Source organism: Podarcis vaucheri (genome assembly GCF_965113315.1).
Source record: "Podarcis vaucheri genome assembly, chromosome: 4".
NCBI classification, from domain to species: domain Eukaryota; kingdom Metazoa; phylum Chordata; class Lepidosauria; order Squamata; family Lacertidae; genus Podarcis; species Podarcis vaucheri.
In genome coordinates, this window is record NC_138762.1 from 25,984,194 (window position 1) to 26,007,672 (window position 23,479).

Below are 23,479 nucleotides of genomic sequence, written 5' to 3' on the forward strand. Positions count from 1 at the left end.
ATGAGAAATTATATAAAAAAGGGGAAGAGGATACAACACAAATAGATACATATTTGAAGAGACATAAAGGGAAGACCATCACAGAGGAAGAAAGATTCCAACTAAACAAACCCATAAGTATAGAAGAGGTTAAGTGTGCTATAAAAAAAATGAAAATAGGGAAAGCTCCAGGCCCGGATGGTCTCTCGGCCAAATATTATAAAGTCCTGGAAAGCCAATTGTCACCGATACTATGTGACACCCTAAACAACATCTTAAGGGGAGGAAAAATACCTGAGTCATGGAGGGAAGCCTTTATAACATTAATTCCAAAGCCGGATACGGATAAAACGCACATTAAAAACTACAGGCCAATATCTTTATTGAACAACGATTATAAAATATATGCCGATATTATGGCAAATAGATTAAAAAAATGCCTGATACATCTAATACACAAAGACCAAGCAGGCTTCCTACCGAATAGATTCCTGAAAGACAATGTGAGACACGCCATAAACCTAATCGAATACTTGGAAATTAACAATGACATACCAGCGGCTTTGATCTTTATAGACGCAGAAAAAGCGTTTGATAATGTCTCATGGACGTTTTTATTAAAGACCATGGAAGAAGCGGGAATAGAGGGAGAATTTTTGAAAGGAATACAGGCAATATATTCAAAACAAACGGCCAAACTGGTAATAAATAACACTCTTACAGATACATTCCAAATTGAAAAAGGAACCAGGCAGGGCTGTCCCCTCTCCCCGCTTCTATTCATTATAGTATTAGAAGTCCTGGCAAATATAATAAGATCAACATCTGACATCCGAGGAATCAAAATAGGATCAAGGGAGTTTAAACTAAAAGCCTATGCAGATGACCTGATGTTATCTCTAGAAGAACCGGAAAGGAGTATTGAGAAGGCGTTGGAAATTCTAGAAGAATACGGCAGACTAGCAGGATTCAAATTGAACAGATCAAAGACCAAGATATTAACAAAGAATTTGAAAAACGAGACAAAAGGGAAATTAGAGAGACAACATGGAATTGAAGTAACCAAGAAAATAAAATATTTAGGTATTTGGCTCACATCTAAAAACATAAATTTAATCGAAGATAATTATACAACGACCTGGAATAAAGTCAAAAAAGATTTGGATGTATGGAATAGAGTAAACCTTTCGTGGCTTGGCAGGATGGAGGCAATAAAAATGAATATCTTACCTAAGATGTTGTTCCTTTTCCAAAATATTCCGGTTATTAGAGGGACTAAAATATTTAAAGACTGGCAGAAAGTCCTCTCAAGGTTTATATGGCAGGGAAGGAGGCCAAGGATTAGATACAAACTACTCACGGATCGAAAAGAGAGAGGCGGACTGGCGGTACCTAACCTAAGATTGTATTACGAAGCGGCCTGCTTATGCTGGGTGAAAGACTGGATAACTTTGGAAAACAAGGATCTATTGGAACTCGAAGGGGTGGAAAACAGGTTTGGCTGGCACGCTTACTTATGGTCAAGCAAAGGGAAAGTACATAAGAGCTTTTCGAACCATATCATCAGAGGTCCGATATACGAGGTCTGGGAAAGAAATAGAAAACTGCTAGAACCTAGAACACCCTGGTGGCTGTCCCCAACAGATATTTTATCACTCAAGAAAACAAATTTGGATGAACAAAGTTTAACGTATGAAGATCTACTGACAAGTTCCCATGAAGGCTGGAAATTAAGACCGTATGAGGAATTGAAAGAAAAATTGAAGGGTTGGATACATTACCACCAAATTAACGCAAGATGGACGGAAGATAAGAAAGTAGGAATGAATGAAAAGAAATCAAAATTCCAAATTGAAATAATTGAAAGTAAAACTAAGTTATTATCCAAATTGTATAATATTTTATTAGAACATGACACAAAAGATGTAGAAATTAAAGAAGTTACGGTAAAATGGGCAAGAGACTTGGGGCACAATATAGAAAATGAGAAATGGTTAAAATTATGGAGTGAAGGAATAAAATTTACAGCGAGTGCGGCAATTAGAGAAAATCTAGAAAAAATGATACATAGATGGTATTTAACCCCAGAAAAACTAAACAGGATGTATAAGACCGGTAACAAGGCCTGCTGGAAATGTAAAACAAATGAAGGGAACTTCATACATATGTGGTGGACATGTGAGGGAGTTAAAAAATTCTGGAATCAGATATATGATGAATTGAAGAAAATCCTTAGACTCACATTTCCCAAAAAACCAGAGGCCTTCTTACTAGGGATGGTGGGGAAAGAAATACCGGAAAAAGATAAAACCCTCTTCCAATACGCAACAGCTGCGGCTAGAATGCTAATTGCTCAAAATTGGAAAAACCCAACTTTACCAACGGTGAAAGATTGGCAATTGAAACTTTATGGCTTTATTGAAATGGCAAAAATGACGCAAAGAATTAGAAATCAAAAAAATACAAAGTTAAAAGAAGATTGGAATAAATTTATGGTATATTTAGAAGGTAATCTTAGTAACTTACCAACTACAGTAGGTTTGATTTAAATCTTCCAATGTTATAAACTAAAAACCTACACCAGTTGTATGATGAAATCATTAAAGGTAGAAATCCGAAATCAGGAGGGAAGGAAGTCGTTTTTAGTAAATTGTCTGTATATACACTTTTTTCTTTCTTTTTTTTTTCTTACTTTCCTGACTCCTTTTTCTTATTTAATGTCTTCTTTAATGTATATTGGCTGTGTTTATTCTTGGATGTGTGCGATGAAGAAAATCTAATAAAAAGCATATTAAAAAAAAAAAAAAATAATCAGGCTACTTTTAACATGCGAGCCAAATACCATCCTGCATAATGGAAGAGCCTGTTAAAAGCAGATGTTTTAACTCCACTATCTACAGGGAAGCCATTTCTCTAATTTACATTTAGCAAATTGATAGGCAAACAGCCTTCCTTATGACTTGTGCATAAAAAATATTCCCGCTTACTGCGCTCTGCCAGCAAGTAATTTGTAACTGAATTTAGAAAGGTAGCGTTCTACGAACTTGCAGTGTGCTGTGTGGCACTGCTGTGTCTATCTCAGCGCCAGCGCTGTCCAGAAGCAGGAGGAATCAAAGTGGCTACTCATCTATGTCAGATTACGGGGAATATTAAGATGTTATTTATGTCTGCATGGTGGAAACAACTTTTCTCTGTGTTGCTCCAATGATAACTATGTAGTGTTTCCAGATCCACCACTTCAAAAGCAGGGCTGATAGCTAGGGTCTTTCTCCAGCACTCTGGGGAACCTGGCTCATAGTTGTGGGTCTCTCAACATTACACAAGTGCTGTGGGATGAACCCAAGGAAGAGTACCTCTCATGGCGGTCCTGCAATGTTCAAAGCACATCTCTTACTCTATTGCTTTTAATTTGAGTTTCCTGACTTTTCCTTGCAACTTTGCCATAGCTGGGCGAGGCAACTGAATACAGTCAGTTCCATTTCACAGGACTGGAATGGAAGCAAAAGGCAATAGGAATTTTGGCCATTGAACCTGTGCCTCAATTAAAATATAGCACTCCTCAGGACCATGTTGTGGTTAGATTCTGCCTGTATCTGTATTGGATCTGAAATGGTTTTATATATGTAGTTGTTTTGATTGTTTCATATATGTTTTAATTGTTGCTGTTTTTATTGTTAAATCGCTTCAATATGTTTCAGAGGAAGAGATTCAGAAATGGAAATAATAAACAAATAAGCCCCAGAGTAATCACTTGTAAAACCTGGGTTTAAATGCTCCAGCGAGTGGTTAAAGACAACTACTTCCCCCACATGGAGCAGGTGCTATGTTGTAAGCTTATACCAGTTTCCACATGGCTCCCAACCTTTTGAATTCATTTCCTTTAAATGAAATAAATACTGTTTTACACTTCAAAGTGTGGGTTCTCTTGCTATTTACAGTTTGAAAGTACAACACTGCAATAGGCTATTTTCAGAAAAGTTGTGCAAATAATTCTTTTACTAAACCTACTTAAGGATTTGTTTGGGTTTTTTTGAAAGTCACAAGATATTTTACATTTTTTCTGTCCGTGGTTGATCCTATTATTGTCAACATACATCTGGCTGACTCAAAGCACATTTTTACTGTGGACTCAATTTCATAATAGTTCATCACAGTTTTTACTTAGCTGTTCCATAGACCTGCAAGAGAATTCTATCCAATGTTAAACGGAATTCCTTTCTGGAATGTGCTTTATTTCAAAACAGCAAACATGATTTATTTTGTTCAAAGATTATATAGGTGCAGTCATAGAAAAGAAAAGAATCATGTATCCATGTGATCAGAATTAAAAATTACAGAACTTTAACACAGTGAGATGGTGATGATGCAGCATACATGAACCAGACCTTTTAATTTGAGTGTAATTATTTTCTAACTTCTAACAAAGAGGGCTAAAAATTGCGACATTTATACTTGCAATTATCAAAATTTTTAGATACACACAAAACACAAAATTAACAGAAAATGATAAATTGGGGAGTTACAGACATTCCACTAGGAGGCATAATTGTCTTCAACTAAAATCCAATGAGTGTTCATGCTCTTGATAAGGTATTGGTATGGGGTAAACTGTGCGTTTGAAAGCTGTGGATTCCCAGCTTCTTCTAGATGCTTAGAAATAAAGATTCCCCACTTTGAAAAATCCATAATGTTTTAATAGTGAAGCCTCAGAATTAGAGAACAGTGAAGTGGCTTAGTGAGGAGGTGGGAGGGGGAGCCCAAATCCATTCAAAAAGTGCTGAATAAATAAACTACGCTTGTAGGTGATTCCATGCAATATCTCTACCTTTCAAATAAGCAGCTCAATAATGTGGAATCTCATCACCGTAACTGAAGATAACCAAGGGTCCTACAGAAATGTTAAACCTGTACAAAGATCACAGATTCATACAAGTCTTAAGAACATGTAAGCTGGAATTAGAAGAGCTATGGACATAAACAAATGTTCTCCCTGCTTGTGTCCATGTAGTAACAGGACATGCTGTCTTTCCCTAAAGGGACCCTAATTCCTAGTTTTCGGTTTTCCTTCAGATCAAACAACATAGGATCAAGGGCATGTTTATGTGTTTCATGTTTTTTGTGTGCAAGCTGTTATGTACCTTCCTCTCAATACAGGGTACATTCTCTCTGTGCTGTTTGGGTTGGTTTGGCAGATCCCTAGATAGATGCTCTGTTGAAGATATGGAACATCCCCTGCTATTAGCGGAACTGAGGATCCATCCACCCTCTCAACCACTTGCCCCCAGCCCTTTTCTGGTGGAATTTCACAACCTTCTCTGGGTTGTGACAGCTATCCTTTGCATATAAAAGTAATGTATGCAAGCCACACTTTAGTCACTGGCAATGGGATGTCAAATCAAAGGCACCCAAGTCTTTTGGAGCACATTGCCATGCAGATCTTCTCTAGTACCAGCTAGTCAATGCGTGGAGCAGAGCTCAATTTAATGATACCCCAATGTAAATGTAGCCCAGGGACCCCTAACGGATCCCATGGTTTCCTATACAGTGGTGCCTCGCAAGACTCAAAGAATCCGTTCTGTGATTCTCTTCGTCTAGCGGTTTTTTCGTCTTGCGAAGCAAGCCCATTGAAGGATTAGCGGATTAGCGCTATTAGCGGCTTATCTGCTGATCAGATCAGCTGATAAGCGGCTTAGTGGCTTAGAAAAGGGGGGGGGGAACCAGCAGGAACTCGCAAGACATTGTCGTCTTGCGAAGCAAGCCCATAGGAAATTCGTTTTGCGAAGCACCTCCAAAACGGAAAACTCTTTCGTCTATTGAGTTTTCCGTCTTGCGAGGCATTCGTCTTGCGGGGCACCACTGTACCGTAGTGCACTTCAAAAATGATTTTTAGAATTATTGCTCTCCAACATCCTGGTTTCCTTAAAAAAACACGAACCATAGACTTTCAAGTCTCACTGCTTGCTAACCAGAGTTCCTTTGGGGTAATTTAATGAATTTGTAAAAATGCCTCCCTTTCCTAAATTTACGTTTCTAATCTTACAAACAGCTACAATACCTAAAGAAATAATTCATTTCAGCCTCCACAGATCAATAAGAATTTCCAGACCCTGAGAATTCATCTTTAAAAATGAACAGTGTTCCCTTAGAAACAAATTCCACTAATGACTTAAGCCATTACCTTTATCTCCGAGGTCTCTAAAAAAAGTTGGCCCTGGTTTAGTCTTTGCAACATTTCCTAGAGTCGATTCTACCTCCTTTGAACAAACAAAATAAATACCAAGTTAGTCGTGAAACAGGAATCCATTAAAACAAGTAGCAGAAAGAACAAGTGTTCTCTTGAAAAACAGCAGGAGCACTTTGCTTACCTTTTTTGTCAGTTTCTTGGCTAAAGTTTTACCTGTAAAAGAAAAAAAAATCACTCAATCATCTGCAAGTCAAAACTTTGATCAAGTTCTGTGGCATTTCTTCAGATTCTTTTATGGGGAAAATGGAGGTAATATGAAACAGAACCAAACTGCCAACTTCAAAATATTCTAATTCCCACAATGCTCAGGAAAGCACAGTGTTCAGAACTAATAGGAACAGCCTGTTCAAATGCTCCTGCAATACGAACAAAAATAAAATAAAATAAAACTTTTAGGTAATTCTTATCCTTTTTATTAACTTAACTTTCTACTTTATTGCATCACCTGTTGTGCATAGAATCAGGATAACAAAAAGCAGTCATCATGGGGCAACAAAAGACTTATCATTGCAGGTTACAGTAAAAGACTATCACTGCAAACAGTGATTGTCTTTTGGGGCAGCAGGACCAAATGGAAATGATATGGCAAGCCATGGCCCCTCATGCTATGTTTTTGTACCCTCCCCTTCCTTAGGTATGATGGGGCGCTCCTGTCTCCTCCTTCACTGCTGCAGTAGTGCCAATGCAATGAGTGAGAACTAGGTAAATCATGTGAGATAGAGGCTTAAATTTGCCGTTAGAGAGTCTTTAAACCTCTTTTGTTGTCTACTGGTATTTCACTTTCCATTCTTAAGTTGGGAATAGAGTAGTTGCTCTAGAAGACGATAATCAGGCATCCGAACAACATGATGTCGATGAGATTAGTGAGGACTGCAGAATTATATTTCCTGCCCACTCCCAAACTCAACTCTTAATGGGGTCAGGGGAGTGGATAAGTTTCTGGAACATGGTCCTATATACCACAACAGAACGGAAGAGACAATTTTTACTTTCACCAGAGACCCAGTCAAGAGGCCAGCTCATCCACTCACAGAGGCAGATAAGTTTTACCCATACTGCAAAACTGACCCCAAACATAGTACACCCTCCCCCACAACAAATATTTTTATTTTTTGTTTATTAAATTTGTATACCGCCCTATACTTGTAGATCTCAGGGCAGTTCACAACATAAAATTACAATATAAAAAACACAAAATGCATAAGAAAAATAAGAACAGAAACAAGCTAATAACCCCACCCAGAACATCTAAAAGGGCATGAGATATCAATCAGCCAGAGGCCTGGTTAAAGAGAACCATTTTCGCCTGGTGCCTAAAGGTGTACAGTGGTACCTTGGTTCTCAAACGTCTCAGTTGACTAATGTTTTGGAACCCAAATGTCAAAAACCTGGAAGTAAATGCTTTTGAACGTGCCTCAGAAATCAAACGGCTTCTGCTGCGTGTTTTTAAATTTTCTCAATTGAATTTGCAGACAGCCCTTTGCGCCTTGGTTTTCTAATGTTTCAGAACTCAAATGGTCTTCCGGAACGGATTACGTTCGAGAACTGAGGTACCACTATATAATGAAGGCACCAGCCGAACTTCCCCGGGGAGAGAATATCACTAACGGGGAGCCACTGCTGAGGTCCGTTCTCATGTTCTGGATCTCTTGTGGAGGAGGTACACAAAGAAGCACCTAAGATGATGGTCGCAGGGTCCAGGTCGGTTCATATGGAAAGAAACACTCTCTGAGGTACAGCAGTCCTGAGCCGTTTAATGCTTTATAGCTCAAAACCATCACTTTGAATCAAGCACTTATTCACATAGAGAGGAAAAAGGTGCACACAGGTATAGCAAGGGGCGGAGGCAAAGCCAGCTCCCTTATGACCACAGCCGTGAAGATGACTCAGTCCTAACTTGGGTTGTGTATCTTGTTCACAACAGAGCAGGGGTGGGGAAGTCCTGGCTCATGGGCCAAATGCATCCCCCTAGATTCTCTCCAGGGCACCAGTCTCTCTCACTGCTGCTCACTCCCCTCCAATGCTTTTGCCTGGCTGGAACCTGTTGCTGAACAGTGACAAAGGCTCTTTCTTGCCAGGATGACAGAACTGCAGAGCTGGAAGGGACCCCGAGGATTATCTAGCCGAAGTGCAGTGCAGGAATATGCGGCTGCCCCATATGGGGATCGAACCTGTGCCCTTGGTGTGGTCAACACCATGCTCTAACCAACTGAGCTATCTAGTGATGTGGGAGATTTGTAGAATCTTCTGGCTCGTGTGTGGCAGGAATGCTGCATCTGCTGCTCTGTTCACTTTTGCAGACGGCCCTGCCCACCCCTGGCATGAAGGTCCTGGAAGATTGCTTGTGAGGTAATATGTCCCACCCTTGCACTAGGAAGTATGATGCAGTATTGGGAGAGTTGGGCAGAATGTGATCTTAACCAGGCTGCTATCAATATTCACAAGACTGTCGAGAATAACGCAGCCCAACGTGAAGCCCTCTGTTCTGATTCAACATGCCTTCTGGATACACTTACATTAGAACACCCATGAGCACATTTACAACTCAGCTGGGCTTCAACCCTTCAGTTGCTTTAATGGTGTCCAGGGTCCTGTAAGTTCAGGAACAACACAGGAGGGGAGCAACTTGACTCTGAACACTGGAATGATTTCAGGGAAAGGGTACTAGACAATAAGAGGCAGAATCAGTTACACAAAAGATTATGGGTGCTAGAAAAACCCAATAAAACAGCTTGATATGTGAGATTTATGGACATGTGACAGAGGAGAAAAAAGTAAGTCTCGAAGCAAGAGATTTCAGCAGCGAGTTATAAATATTACTACTCCAAAGCAGTGCCACTGATTCAGTGAGACTGCTGTAGAATAAATGCATTTTAAAACTTCGGCCTGTTTAACAAGGCATTTTTTCAGGTGGGGAGAAAGGAGGAAAAAAAAGTTCTTCCACTGTGTCTTTTCCACAGTATTCCTAGTTCCTGAATGCAAAGGGTATGTGAAAGCGATCTGGCGCGACACTTTATTGCAGCATTCCATTACACAGTAGAAGTACTGGGAATCAATTTATAATCTTGGACTGCATCTGGGGATTGACACCAAGTAGGTTCGGCGAAAGACTCAACTTTTCTACAATTTATCATCTTCACTCTGAGTACGTTTACTCATGCAAACCAAAGGCCAAGTTTCATCATCTTATTTACTGCAATAAAATGTAAACTTCAACGCTCTAAAATACAATGTTGCTTCCCCCCCCCCCTCTTTTAATTGTTATGTGCATGAAAGAATGGAAACTACTTCAAGCCTCAGATCTTCCAAGCCTGCGATGGAATTTTGGCTCAGGAAATAAAACTGAATGTTTTTCAAAACATCCCCACCTTTCTTGGAGATTCCATTATATGGTTTTTAAACAGAAGAACGATGAAGCACTAACCAGGTACAGGTACATTTTGTTACGGGCAAAGGGCCATTTCCGGCCTTAAACGTAAAGGTACACATACAAGCAAAAATGATTTTCCACAGGTCAAGAGAGTAAGTGTTAGCCGACAATTGCACCCACGTCAAGAGTAAAAATTTCAGCTTTATACTGCTGTAGGTAGGTGTGGTCTTTTGCCATATAAATTTTAACAATAGACTTTTCTGCCATCTATCATCTCCCCGCACTAATGTTCCAAATTAAACTTGACATCAGTGCTGAATTAGTAGTATTATAATGGCGATGGATTAAACTAGTGTACTTTTGCGTAGAGCTTACACACATTATTTCCATGCAGCTAAAAAGAGCTTACAAGTGACAAAGAATGCTTAGAAGAAGAAAAACCTTTTGTACAATGGGAATCCTCATCCAACTATTAGTGATGAAGTTAGAATGCCAAATGAGAAGAGGGAGGTGTTAATTCTTTTCCTGAATTTTTCTGTAACTTGAAGTTTTCTTTACCTATTATTTAGGTAGGGCAACACCAGGCAAATTAGAACTATAAATCCCACTTGCATGCATTTTCCACTTGTATTCCCCAGTGGCTGGAAGCAGCTCTGCAGTATTTTAGGCAGGAGTCCTTTACCATATAGGAATTGAGAATGGGACCTTTTGCATGCACAGCATGGGCTGTGGAAGATGTGTCGCTTTATTTCCCTCTCTGTCCCACATGTGCCTCAAAGTAGTTTTATCCTGCCATTTCTTCTGCTTTTCTCCTTTCACAATTTGTACCCAGCCCCCCCAACCAGCCAGACCTCTTCTTCCTCTTGTAACAGGTTTTCCTCTTTGCAGCCTCTTCCTCCACATTCCCAGTCTTTATCATATCACCACCACCACCACCACATACAGTGGTACCTTGGTTCTCAAACACCTTGGTACTCAAAAACTTGGAATCCAAACACTGCAAATCCAGTGTTTCAGTTTGCGAACTTTCTTCAGAAGCCGAATGTGCTTCATTTTGAGTGCCACACTTTCATTTTGAGTGTTATGCTGAGGTCTGTCTATTTATTTTACGATTTTGTTTTTGCGGCTCTCTTATTTTGTTTTTGTGACAAAATTATATGTATGTAGACCTGTGTCATAACTGTACCCAGTGTCATAACTATACCCCCAAACATTTTGTGAATCTTTGTACTTTTGTCCATTTACTATATTTATTTTTCCCAATTTGAATGAGAGTACCCCTACACATTTTTTTAGCAAAAAAGCACTGGCTATACAGTGGTACCTCAGGTTACGTACGCTTCAGGTTACACACTCCGCTAACCCAGAAATAGTGCTTCAGGTTAAGAACTTTGCTTCAGGATAAGAACAGAAATCGTGCAAGGAGCAAACACATGTCACATCTGCAGCCATACCATATTTTTCCGTGTATAAGACTAGGTCCCCCCCCCCTCGCAAAAAATGTCAAAAATCAGTGGGCTTCTTATACACAGATGGTGCCGAGGGTGGACTGGCTGCGATTGGTTGTTGCCCAAAAAATAGGGGGCGCCTTATACATGGGGGTGTCTTATAGATGAAAAGATATGGTATACAGTGGTACCTCAGGTTACATACGCTTCAGGTTACATACGCTAACCCAGAAATAGTACCTCGGGTTAAGAACTTTACCTCAGGATGAGAACAGAAATCGTGCGGCGGCAGCAGGAGACCCCATTAGCTAAAGTGGTGCTTCAGGTTAAGAACAGTTTCAGGTTAAGAACAGCCCTCCAGAGCAAATTAAGTACTTAATCTGTACTTTAATCTTCAATCCACATACAAAGAAGTGAGTCTTCCCAATTCTCACCTGGGAGAGCTTCCCCCTTCCTCAGCCTCATCCTTTATACCTTGTGTTCTTTCTCACTCTTCACTTGCACTTGGTTGGCCACTGTCAGTTTCATCTCTTTCCTGTTGTCCCCACAACATTGCATGGTTCAGCCTCGACCCTGCATTTCTCTCTAGTTACCGTATTTTTTGCACCATAACACTCACTTTTTTCCTCCTAGAAAGTAAGGGGAAATGTCTGTGCGTGTTATGGAGCGAATGCCTGCGGGTGGCGGGGAGGATCTGCTGCAGTCGTGAGCAGAGGATCCATGGTTCCCCTTCCTTCCCTCCTCCGTGGTTACAAAGCATGGATCCACATGGATCCTCAGGATTTTTGCATTGGGCTACTCCAAACTCACTGTCAGATCACATGTCTGTGGCCACAGCATGAACCACAAAAATCATATATCCACTATTTCGTTTAGAATATTTTTTTTCTTGTTTTCCTCCTCTAAAAACTATGTGTGTGTTATGGTCTGGTGCGTGTTATAGAGCAAAAAATACGGTAATTTTCTCTCCAATGTGTACCCATGTTCTGAGCCTGCTGGGAGCTGCTGTAATCGGTTCAATCAATAGGCTGTATCACGGCCATGCAATGGGGTACAGTGCCGAGGGTTGCCCAAAAGAGGGCTGAGGCCCACTGGCAATCTCCAGTCCCCATGCTGGAAATACCCTGGGCTAAATTATTCTGCAAAGAGAATAACAACTCACAAATTAACAGTCATTTAACAGCAAAGATGAAACAAACAAACAAAAACCCTCCAGAAACTTACGTCCTGATTTGTCAAACATCACTGAAAACAGGAAGTCCCTTGGAGTCATGTAATATTCGCCTTCGTATTCCAAGGAAGCAAACTGCATAAAACGTTGCTTTCGGATGGACAGCTTTTCCGCCATCTCTTCATCGACATTATCCTCCTTCTGAAATAGAGGGAGAAAGTAGCACACAGTTAAACTCGCAGACTGTCACAATCAGCAGCCATGAGTTAACGAACGAAGTTTAAAGTTCTTTTGTCAAGCAGCATTCCTCCTCATTTTGCAGCAGCAAATCATTTTTGAAACTGAGGGGACTTTCCACAGCAGTTTGCAAAACTGTGTGTGGACCCAGTTCAAATCCCAAATCCAGACTTCCGGTCGGCGCCAGTGCTTAATGGCGGTCCTTGCCTCGAGCTCCGAGGGAGGACTGCTCCGCAAGTTCGGGTCTGACCCGCTACGGCGAGCGGGGGACCCCTAAAATTACAGGCGCTGAAGCCTGTAAGCAAGGAGACTCGGCGGGCACCTTTTGCGCCCCCCGGTACTGTGAAAGAGCCTTTTTAAAGGCTACGGAGCGGCATCGGGAGTGAGCGCGGTGCTGAGAGTCGTCACCCAGCCTGCGGAGTGAAGCCGCGTCGCCATTGAGCAGAGAGCGCCGATTCCTTCCTGGAACTGAATTCGGACTGTAAAACCCGTGAGTAGGATTGACAGACGGAACGGGACATTTAAAATGGGACTTTTAAAATTTGGCTGAAAACGGGAAAGGCATAAAGTAAGGAAGTCTGCCTCCCCGGACTGCATGTAAATAAAGCAACGAAAGAACAAAGCTGCATTTAAATGAAGGTTAACTACTAAGTTGTTTAAAACCTGACATCGGACTTAAACTTCCCCCCCAGTGAGCAGGAGAAGGGGGGGGAATAAGAGTGAAATTTATAAGCCTGCTTAAAGGAGTGGAGGAAAGAGATCTTTCACTGTCAAAACCCTGAGTCGGGCTGCCGGAGCAAGCATCTGGCAACTAAACTGTCAACTCAAATTGGATACAAAGTTGGGGTTTTGACTGAAACAAAGTTATAAGACTTTAATGGAGTTATTTTGTGAACATCTCAGATTGAAACTGTAAAAAGTGTTTTGACTATGGACTTTTGGACTCTGTTTTCTGGGATTCTTTGTTCTCTACCTTATGTGTTTCTGACTTTCTAAACTGGATACAATTAAATGCTCCCTCTAGAGGACTTAAAGAAAATTTGTTACTGTGAGAGGGAAAGAGTGGAACTTTCCACTTCTAAGCCTTTCCTGTGAGAATTGACCTTGAGGACATGAGTAGCCAACCAGATGAGATAACAACTAGATCCAAAGCAAAACAAACCCAGCAAATTCAAAAGAAAAGGGGTTCTTTGCAAGGCACAACACCAGCTGGACAGGAAAAAGCACCAACTGCATCTATGGAGTCAATGACACAGGCATTGCTCAAAATAAATCAGTCTTTGGAAGCACTGACAAAGCAGTCAGCGGAGAATACAAAAAAATTGAATGACCTGACAACAAGATTGGACTTGAACACGGCAAGCGTAGCCTCTAATACAGACTCGATAAATAAACTTATTCAAGAAAATTCAGAAACAAGAAAGATTGCTCAAAGTGCAAAAGACACAGCAGAAGAAACTAAGAGGGAGCTTGCTCCAATTACGAAAAAGGTGAATGAACATGATGCAACCCTGGCTTTGTGGGGACTTCAGAGAAAGGAGAAAAATCTTAAATTAAGATCAATCCCAGAGGAAGAGAAAGATAGTCTTGCAGAATTCCTCACAGAAAATATTTTGGAATTTTGGCAGGACGAATTTCAGGAGGAAGAATTTGAAATAACAACGGCCTTCCGATTGGGCAGAAGGCAAGGCAAGAAACCTAGGGACTGCTTGATTACATTGAGATCTAAAGAAGAAAGAGACAAAATTCTAGATCTACATTACCAAAAGGCCCTTGTAATCCAGAACTGTCAAGTACAGATCTTCAAAGACATCCCTAAATACATTTTGGAGGTGAGGGCCTTCTATAAAGATCTGGTCTACCTTCTGAAGAAGAACAAGATACCTTTCAGGTGGGAGTTCCCACAAGGACTGTCTTTTAACTACACAGGAAGGAAGATTAAAATAAAAACAATTCAAGACAAAGAATTGTTTTTGGAAAGAAACCAGGAGGATCTACAGAAAGGAACAGTAGGCACAACAGCGGAGAAAGAACCGACAGATATTGCAAATCTCTCATTTGGACTTTTACTACCATCGGAGGAAGAACAAAAACTTGGAGCAGTTGGAGGAGTAGGTACATAGCACCAAAATGTCTCTGCAACTTCTTAGTTGGAACTGTAATGGTCTAAACCTCCCCAGGAAGAGGCGCCAAGTCTTTCATATTTTGAAAAGAGAACAATTGGACTTAATTTGTTTGCAAGAAACGCATGTGACTAGGATACACAGGAAACTACTTATAAATAAGAGGCTTGGACAAGAATTCATCTCATCAGATAAAGTTAAAAAAAGAGGTGTTGTAATTTATGCAAAAGAGAAATTGGCTCCTAAAATGATCTTTAAAGATGAACAAGGAAGATATCTGGCAATAGAAATACAAGTACAAGGAGAAAAAATCATGATATTGGGAATATACGCACCAAATGAGGGGAAGGCGGAATTCTTCAAGAAGTTGCATGAGACTTTAATGGACTATTTGGACTTTAAAATTATAATGATGGGAGACATGAATGGTGTTGTTTCCACCAATATGGATAAGGCACAGAGACAGACAATCTCCAATGATGGGAGACTTCCAAAGACCTTTTTTGAAATGACTGAAACACTGGACTTGATTGACATCTGGAGAGTAAAGAACCCTCTGGAGAGGGAGGGAACTTTCTTTTCTGAAGCAAAGATGACCTGGACAAGGATTGACCAAATTTGGGTAACTAGTTGTATGGCACCGAAGATAAAAAAAGCAGAAATTTGCCCAAAGACTTGCTCCGACCACAACGCAGTGAAGATAGAGATGAAACTAACAACAACTGGAACCTTCAGATGGAGGATGAATGACGCCCTATTTAGAGATGAAGAGATCTACAAAAAGGCCCAAAAAGCACTGAAAGACTATTTTGAAATAAATTTGAGAACTGATGTGGAAAAAAGAACAATTTGGGACGCTAGCAAGGCCGTGATGCGAGGTTTCCTAATACAACAAAACTCCATAAAGAGGAAAAAACAGAATGAGAGAAAAGAAAAACTTTTGGAAAAGATAAAAGAAGCCGAAAAGAAATTGAGGTCCAAACCAAAGTCTCATGAGATTTTGAGAGAAATAAAGTATTATCAGTCACAATATATGGAACTGATGAACCAAGAGATAGAATGGAAGATAAAGCAAATGAAACAAAGAACATTTGAATCGGCGGACAAATGTGGGAAACTTTTGTCATGGCAATTGAAAAAGAGACAAAAATTGAACACTGTGACAAGTTTGGAAATGGAAGGAAAAATTATACACAAACCAAATGAGATAAATAACTGTTTCCAAAGTTTTTTTAGAAAACTATATGCACAAGGGCCGATTAATGAGAAGGAAATAGAAGAATTTATTCAAAAACATGGATTACCAAAGATCTCAGATCAAAGTAAAAGAATTTTGAATGAGAAAATAACAGGACAAGAAATAGAGGACGCCATTCAGAAGATGAAACTGGGAAAATCTCCAGGCCCAGATGGCTTGACTGCTAGATATTATAAGGCACTGAAGGATTGGTTAATACAACCACTGAAGGAAGTTTGTAATGAAATTTTGGAAGGGAAAAAGGCACCCGAATCGTGGAAAGAAGCTTTTATTTCACTTATACCGAAAACAGAGGCTGAAAAGAACCAGGTCAAAAACTACCGCCCTATATCATTACTCAATGTGGATTACAAAATCTTTGCAGACATTTTAGCAAAAAGATTGAAGAGAGTATTGGTGCAGGAGATTCATAAGGACCAAACAGGCTTTCTCCCAGGGAGACATATGTCAGACAATGTAAGGAACATTATAGACATTTTAGAGTTGTTGGAAGTTAACATCAATAGAAAGGCAGTGATAATTTTTGTGGATGCGGAGAAAGCCTTTGATAACATTGGTTGGACCTTTATGAAGAAGAATCTCCAAGGGATGGGGGTAGGCCAAAGATTTGAAAACGGTATAGGTGCTATATATTCTAAGCAAAAAGCAAAGTTGATCGTTAACAATGTGGTAACGGAAGAGATTCCTATAGAAAAAGGTACACGACAGGGATGCCCAATATCACCCTTACTTTTTATAACAGTCCTGGAGGTTTTGCTGAACATGATTAGAGGGGACAAATTGGTTAAAGGCGTTCAGCTCGGAGCAAAAGACTACAAATTAAGGGCGTTTGCAGATGATTTGGTACTGACGTTGCAACAGCCAGAGACTAGTACTAAAAGGGTCTTAGAACTAATTGAGAAATTTGGTCAAGTAGCAGGATTTAAACTGAATATGCAAAAAACTAAAGTGTTAGAGAAAAATCTGGCAGAAAAAGACAAGTTTCAGAAGGAAACAGGTTTAACAATAACAAAAAAGGTGAAATATCTGGGTGTGAACTTGACTTCTAAAAATGTAAACCTATTTAAAGACAATTATGATAAATGTTGGACAGAGGTGAAGAAAGATCTAGAAATATGGTCAAGATTGAAACTTTCCTTGTTAGGCCGAATTGCTGTCATTAAGATGAATGTATTGCCTAGGATGTTGTTTTTATTCCAGACACTCCAGATCTTGGATAAGATGGACTGTTTCAAGAGGTGGCAAAAAGATATATCAAAATTTGTCTGGCAGGGCAAAAAGCCCAGAATAAACTTTAAGATTTTAACTGATGCAAAAGATAGAGGGGGTTTTGCCCTGCCGGACTTGAGACTTTATTATGAATCGGCAGCTTTTTGCTGGCTGAATCAATGGCTACTTCTTGAGAATACAGACATTTTGGATCTGGAAGGGTATGATAATAGATTTGGCTGGCATGCATACATATGGTATGACAAGGTAAAATTGCATAAAGGCTTTAAAAACCATATTGTGAGGAAAGCACTGTACAATGTTTGGATAAGATACAAAGATTTGCTGGAAAGTAAAACCCCTAGGTGGTTATCACCAATGGAGGCTAAAGAGGTAAAAAAACTAAATATGGAGTCCAACTGGCCAAAATATTCTGAAATTTTAGAACAAGATGGTGAAAGAGTTAAATTGCAGAGTTTTGACAAATTAAAGTCTAAGGTGCGAGATTGGTTGCATTACCGTCAGATAAATGAGGTATTTAAACAGGACAGGAAAATAGGTTTCCAGAGGGAGAGGTCGAAATTAGAAACAGAACTGTTAGAACCCAATACTAAGAACATGTCGAGAATGTACAATTTGCTGCTGAGGTGGAATACACAAGATCAAGTAGTAAAACCAGCCATGATTAAATGGGCACAAGACATAGGTCATGACATAATGATTGATGACTGGGAACAGTTATGGAATACAGGTATTAAGTTTACAGCTTGTAATGTATTAAGAGAGAATATAATGAAAATGATCTATAGGTGGTACATGACCCCAGTCAAACTTGCAAAAATTTACCATCTGCCCAGTAATAAATGTTGGAAATGTAATGAGACGGAAGGTACCTTCTATCACCTTTGGTGGACCTGCCCGAAGGTAAAGGCCTACTGGGAAATGATCTATAATGAAATAAAAAAGGTCCTTAAATGGACATTTCTGAAAAAGCCAGAGGCCTTTCTTCTGGGTATGGTAGGCCAATTGGTGCCAAGGAAGGACAAAACATTTTTTATGTATGCTACCACAGCGGCAAGAATTCTTCTGGCAAAGTATTGGAAGATGCAGCAGCTACCTACTCTGGAAGAATGGCAAGTGAAGGTGATCGAATATATGGGAATGGCAGAAATGACCGGCAGAATCCGCGACCAGGGGAGAGAAACGGTGGAAGAAGACTGGAAGAAATTTAAAAAATATCTTAAAGACTGTTGTAAAATTGATGATGCTTGAGATGTTATGGTTATAAGAAATAGAGAATTGCAGCTGTAAACCATAATCTTAAAGAATGTATAAAGAAAATGAGCGAATTAATTGAACGAAGGGTTGCTGAGAAAGGGTTAATATAAGGATGCAGAAAAAGGGAGGTATGGGGAAGTCCGGGAAAGAAGGTTTTGAAAATAAGTTTAAGAAATTATACATGTTTATTTGTTTGTATGTCTTGTAGGGTTTGTTTTGTTATTTGTTTTATTATATGTTTGGAAAATTAATAAAAATTATTATAAAAAAAACAACAAATCCCAAATCCAACTGAGGGCCTGAGTTTTCCTGCCCCAGTTTTAAGATATGTGAAGATAAAAACTAGTAATATACAATCATACTTCAGGGCTGAGTGCCAAGAACTATACACCACATTACATTTGCATCTCTAACACAAAAGACCAGAATTGTTAATATGCAAAATGTTTTTATCCTCTTGGATGTATTTGAAAATATGGTATACATATTCTGTTGCAAGAAGTCATTTGCTTCAGTTTGTGAATATCATTCATCTAACCCATGGGTCAGCAAACTAAGGTCCGCGGGCTGGATCAGGCCCAATTGCCTTCTGGATTTGGCCTGCGGATGGTCCGGGAATCATCGCGTGGATTGCCAGTGCGCACGTTTTTTGCCTCTCCCTCACATGATGGCGGCGGCGGTGACGCCTCCTCCCTCCCTCCTCCCGGCTTCGCCCCGCCCTGCCTAGAGGAGGAAGGGGGCTGGGCTTTGTTGGTGCCAGTAGCAGCAGCACTCGAGCGGCCGCCGTTTCAAGCAGCCCCCCTCCAGAGCCCTTTCACGCGCCACTCATCATCCCTCTGCTGCCACCACCAGCCCCTGCCACTCACAGGAAACCGGTAAGCATGCACCGGGACTCGTGGTGCTCCTGCATCACCCCCCCCAAAAAATATAGTCTGGCCCCCCACAAGGTCTGAGAGGGACAGTGGAGCAGCCCCTTGCTGAAAAAAAACTGCTGATCCCTGATCTAGCCATATATTTGGGACTTGTGATTATGACTTTTCCTTCCTAAACAGGATTTCATGAATGCTGCTTTAGTTATCAGGTAAAACACCAATACTTTCAAGTTATTAAACTTCAGAATTCATATCATATTGCAATTCAGGAATCTCAACTAAATTATCCACAACAGATGGCCATCCAACCTCTGCTTAAAAACCTCCAGTGAAGGGGAGTCCACAACCTTTTGAGTCCATTCTACTGTCAAACAGCTCTTTCTATCAGAAAGGTCTTCCTGGTGTTTTGATCTAGTCTCCAATAGATTACCTTCTCCCCATTTTTCCTTGTCTAAAGTTAGAAGGTGAAAATGACAACGGGCTGGCAAAGTCCTTCGTCTTTGTCTTGTCCTCACCCTCCCCATGTTAATTTTTGTGTGTACCACCCTCCCTCCCTCAACTCTGTCCTAAAAGATAAAATACAAAAACCTCTCTCAAATTCAACTTCAATCTCCCCAATGGCTACGAGTTCCTTTCTTCTATGCCACTTACAATGGCTAAACAGTTGGTACCTGGAAGTCATGCCACACAGCAGCATGAAAATAAATCAACAGTTTAGTTGATTCTTGTGTGACATTTACAAATTTTGCAGAGGTGGAAGTTTAGTGCAACCTGCATAAGAAGCTTATGCCAAGATTTTTAAAAACAAATCTATTTTTTTGTGCATATCGCTTAAGAACAGATGGGGTTTTCTTTATTAAAAATCCCAATTATTCACTAGCAAAGCAATGCTTCTAAGAAAATATACTTCCAGTGAAGCGTGCATAAGATTGCAGTCCAAGCCACTGTCTGGTATTCTGCTCAGAAACTGAAATAATAATAATAATAATAATAATAATAATAATAATAATAATAATAATAATAAAACTGCCCTCAACACCAAGGAGCTGCTTGCAGCCTGAAGAGCTTTGAAATCTTCTGGCTAGTGGTTATGGATATTGAGACACCAAAACCCATGAAGAGTTATCGCATTTCACTTTGTCTCAAGGCATTTATAGCCAACATTAATGACACTGTTTTGGACTGTTTAAAGCAGAATTCTTGTAAACGGCTGCTTGTCTTTGATGAGGAATGTGATAATAAAAAGCTGAGGGAAAAATGGAAATAACTTCGTTTTTTCCACTGCTTCTGGAGATATCTTCTATCCTTTCATATTTTTCTCAAAGTGATAAACTGTTACTGATCTTTTAGAAGTTTTAGTAAGATGCTTAAGTGCTTATTTAAGGTAGAAGTGGAATGAAATCTTAGAACTTAGAACAGGACTAAAGTGCTCCAAATGTTCCCATTTTATGTTAGACACCTTACACCTTTTTAATAAGCCAATTTGTTATAACAACTATAAAATCTAGGACAATACACCTGTTCAGGGGTGGAAAAAAATATTTGTAACTGCACAAGCCCATTTGGGCAAAAAACAAAAACAAAAGAAACTGGTGTACATGTGTGCTTGGGAATGCTGATTAGGTTAGTGTGCTGTGGGAGTGTGATTAAATATGGTCTCACGTGAAAGAAGTGGGATTATTCAGATTTATACAGCATATTTGTATCAGTTTTTGCCCGTCAAAAAACTTGCTTTCATTATAAAGCAGCAAAATAAAACAAAAGTCAGATTTTTATTTAAAAACATCTTTCATCTTGAATTATCTCCAAGATAAATAGGATTCACATTTTTCCCTTCCAAAACACACATGCTCTTTTATCTACTGCAATTGTTGTATAATTCTATTCGACTGGAAGTGCCAAGTTTTAAAAGTTCAATTCTATTTTCATATTTACTATATCTTATCCTAACCTCTATGCAGCACTTGAATGCAGATCAGAAGTATTCTGAAATGAATGCAGATCAGAAGTATTCTGAAATGTGTCAGCAGTCCATCCACAAGAATATCTCACTTGTGGTAATTATTACAAACAAAATAGTATCACATCATTTTTCTTTATTGTTTATCAAAGCTTTAAACAAGACATTTGTTAATGTCTGAGATGGACCAAGCTGTAAGAAAACAGAAGGAACCATAAAAGCCTAATTAGTTTGCTACTTTACTGAAGACTTGAATAAGAATTGTGAAGGGAGGAAATTAATTATGGAAAAACCAAATTGAAATAAAACCCTTAAAAGCATTGCCTCAGACTACTAAGAAATCCAGTGGATTCCTTACCTCTTCTTGCTTTTAGAGCAACAAGAGGCCAGTCTTCTTTATCCCTAGCCAAATATAGATCACACACTGAAAAGAATTCAACAATTTATGTCCAGCATATGGTCAGCCAATGTAGAGGTTTTTCTCAGCAGCCTGTTGCCTTCTAAAATAAATTACCCATACTGGCTTTTATTCAGTGTATCCACAGCAACGTAATATTCAATGCCACAGCAATACAGCATACTCTGAACTACTCAAGCTAACCTCCTACTCTGAATGCCACATCAATGGCAGTGCTTCAAGTGTCAATGCTATAAGGCAAGTGCAATGGCAAATAGATGAAAGCTAAAAAACAGAGTTGATATTGCATACTAATTCATAAAAGCTTCTTCCATTCACTATAAAAAACAGAGTTATTTCAAGGACTGGTAGCGAAAAGGATCTTTTAAAGAATACTTCTATAAGGATAATTAAGACTGAACATCAACCAATTTTAATAACAATATACTAGGGGGGGGGGAAACCCATTACACTATAGTGAAATGTGTTCAGTTAATGTTAAGGGTAGAATTTCAGCTAATGACTTTGGTTGTTTTATTGTGTCTACACACAGCAAGGGCGTTCCCACCTATCAGATGTTCCACAATAGCAAGGCACCAACCGAATTAATGAAGGATGGGGTTTCAACCTTAACTCTGGATGTAACTGCTTTTGTGGTTTTATGTTAGACATCCAGTGTTAACTGGGAATGTTAATGGCAGATCTCTAATAGTTAATGGTGTATTAGGCTTGAATCACTTCAAAGAAGTCTCAAGTGACGCACGTGTCTTCCCCTTCCATTGACGTGGCAACTGATCAGCTGCAAGGAAGCAATTTATGTCTGAGCATTTTTTGAACACACAAATACTCTGGGGCTGGCACAGTAACATGCTGCAAGGCAGCCCTTTTCTCTGTAAGTGTATTTTTTAATTTGAGCTATAAATCTGCTTAGGTTAATTGATTTTATTTGAAGGGGAGAGAGAGACAATGGCTTTCCTCATTTTGGTCTGCGTAGGAAACCTGGCCTGAGGCGGCTATAACAGCACATACACAATGTGCTTCCCCCCACAACAATCCTCTGTGAAGCCTATAAAATGTATCTCAGAGGAGAACAATGGATCTTAATCATAGGCCATTTAGTTCTAGCAAAGGAACAGAATAAAAAGGCTTTACACATTTGTTTCTTCAAATCTTAACACGTACCATAAATAATGTGTTAAGCACCTTGTTAGTAATTAATAATGTGATGTTCACAAGAAGCTGTGGAAAATAAGTTTCATGCATTTGGATCCATTTTGTAATCCATGTTAAATGCTTGGTGTCTGCTCATTTAATTTTCTCTCTAGCATTTTCCTGCTTTTTGCAGTGCTATTTCCTTGTCCATATTTTTACAATTTCCTTCCTTCCCTAGCTATACAGTACTTCCAAACCCATTACATACCCTTGGTTGCTGCTTGGGTAAAATGGCCTCACAGACAGGTTGGAAATTCTGTAGGTACCTACTGCATCCTTTTCTGAAACCTTCCAATCTCGCTAGGGCAACCCACATCTTAAGTCATCTTTAATCTTGACTACAGTACTGCACTCTGCCTGGGGCTCCACTTGAATACCATTCTAAAACTTCAATTGGTTCAGAATGCTGCAGCCAAGTTTCTTATAGGGGCAGCATATAGAATTCACACTAACCCCATGGACGCTCTTCCTTGTCTTTCATATGACATGGAGGGGAGGAAAAGTCATATTTCTCTCTTCACCTCTAACTTTGTATATCAGGAGACAAACATAATTCTTCCGCACTTTTCATATCAGGTAAGATTGCACATATTGGTCTCTCACTTGACGCACAGTAACAATGGACAACTTCAAACATTATAAAATTCCTACACGGAAACAATTCAGCATAGAAAGTAGCATGTAAACCATGTGTCCATGCAGCAACATGCACATTAGCAAA

The 23,479-nt window shown here is 39.6% G+C and overlaps 1 protein-coding gene across 1 annotated transcript in view; it reads right to left on the reverse strand.

Moving 5' to 3' along the window:
* Nucleotides 1-23,479, reverse strand: part of MICU2 (mitochondrial calcium uptake 2) — a 78,728-nt gene that overhangs the window by 25,411 nt on the left and 29,838 nt on the right. The window contains exons 2-4 of the mRNA XM_082220314.1: nucleotides 12,266-12,413; nucleotides 6,345-6,376; nucleotides 6,158-6,233 (exon numbers count right to left, since the gene is read on the reverse strand). Of these exons, the coding sequence (XP_082076440.1) occupies nucleotides 6,158-6,233; nucleotides 6,345-6,376; nucleotides 12,266-12,413 (256 nt within the window). The remainder of the gene's footprint in view (nucleotides 1-6,157; nucleotides 6,234-6,344; nucleotides 6,377-12,265; nucleotides 12,414-23,479) is intronic.